This window comes from Etheostoma spectabile, chromosome 17 (assembly GCF_008692095.1).
Source record: "Etheostoma spectabile isolate EspeVRDwgs_2016 chromosome 17, UIUC_Espe_1.0, whole genome shotgun sequence".
Taxonomy (NCBI): Eukaryota; Metazoa; Chordata; class Actinopteri; order Perciformes; family Percidae; genus Etheostoma; species Etheostoma spectabile.
This window is the reverse complement of record NC_045749.1, coordinates 10,321,050-10,322,361: the sequence shown is the minus strand read 5'-3', so window position 1 is coordinate 10,322,361 and position 1,312 is coordinate 10,321,050. Positions and strand designations below refer to the sequence as shown.

Below are 1,312 nucleotides of genomic sequence, written 5' to 3'. Positions count from 1 at the left end.
GCTCTTGAGCAAGGCACTGAACCCCCAACTGCTCAGGTGGTTTTCCATGGGCAGCCCCCTCCCTCTGACATTTCTCCATTTGGTGCATGTATAAGTACTGAGCAGGTGTGGGCGTAATTTAGGCCTGTAAGTAGTGTAAATTGTATTGTAAATTCCCCTTGTGGGATTAATAAAGTATATATAATTACATTATTATTAAAAAGAAAGATCATGAAGCATTGCCTTCTCTGTTTTGCTACACCATTCATTCAAGATTCAAAAGATTCAAAAGGGAAAGTCTCAGTGTTGCAGAAGGAAGGGAAGGTGCAAAAAAATATAAACCCCTATGGCATTACGTGTTCAAGAAAGTGTTTTATGTCTTGTGTTACAAGCCGACCTAACACGCAGCTTGAAATCTCACAGAACGCAAAATTGCTGTATTGAGAAACTCTTCTTCTGAAAGTCTTTGTGTAAAGGCCACCGACATACAGGTTACATTTGAAATATCTGCAACTGCATCAACAGATTATGGAATATGCGAGTGACCTGACAGAATTTTGGAAAAGAGGCTATGGGTATGATATCAACAGCAAGTCCAGCTGTAATCTCTTCCATGATGTGTTTAACCGGCTGAACAAGGCAGCCAGCGAGAACAAGTAAGTGAGCTTTAAATTGCGTGTAGTCCGAATATGTAGGTTGTACATGCCGAAGACTTAAAGTACACAAAGACCAGTCTGTGTCATACCTCTTAGTTGCAAGTATGAAGGTTTAAAATGTGTCCTTAGACAAATATAGTTAGAGATTAGAACTGTGGCGTAAACATTTGTCTAATAACCCAGACATTACTTGGTAATTGCACATTCTCTTTTGTAGCAGGTTTTTGCCTTCTATTGTGTTTTATTTACACTTAACTCTTCACTTTTGAAATACAGCTCATTCACAGCAGAAACTATGTTAAATTCTGAACCCCCATTTGTCGTTTATGTTAGGTCAGGCCAGCAGGTGACTGAAGCCGTGACAGTCCAGGTCGGCCATGCAGACACCCTCCTGCCACTGCTCACCCTCCTGGGCTTCTTCAAGGACAGTGATGCCTTGACTTCCACCAACTACGACACACAGACCCAACGCTCCTTCCGCACCAGCCACATGTTACCCTATGCAGCTAACTTGGTCCTGGTGCTATACAACTGTGGGGGAGGCGACCTGAGGCTGCAGCCACTGCTCAACGAGAAGCCTGTGACTTTCCCCGGTTTGACTGACCAACAGGCCTCCATGCCGCTCTATCAAGACGTCAAAGATCACTACAGGGAGCTGCTCCAAGGCTGTGACTTTG

General features: G+C 43.7%; 1 protein-coding gene across 1 annotated transcript in view; it reads left to right on the top strand.

The window, feature by feature from the left end:
- LOC116705334 (multiple inositol polyphosphate phosphatase 1) overlaps positions 1-1,312 on the top strand; it is a gene marked incomplete in the record, with an annotated part of 4,646 nt that overhangs the window by 2,538 nt on the left and 796 nt on the right. Inside the window, 2 exon segments of the mRNA XM_032541426.1 lie at positions 505-635; positions 969-1,312. Of these exon segments, the coding sequence (XP_032397317.1) occupies positions 505-635; positions 969-1,312 (475 nt within the window).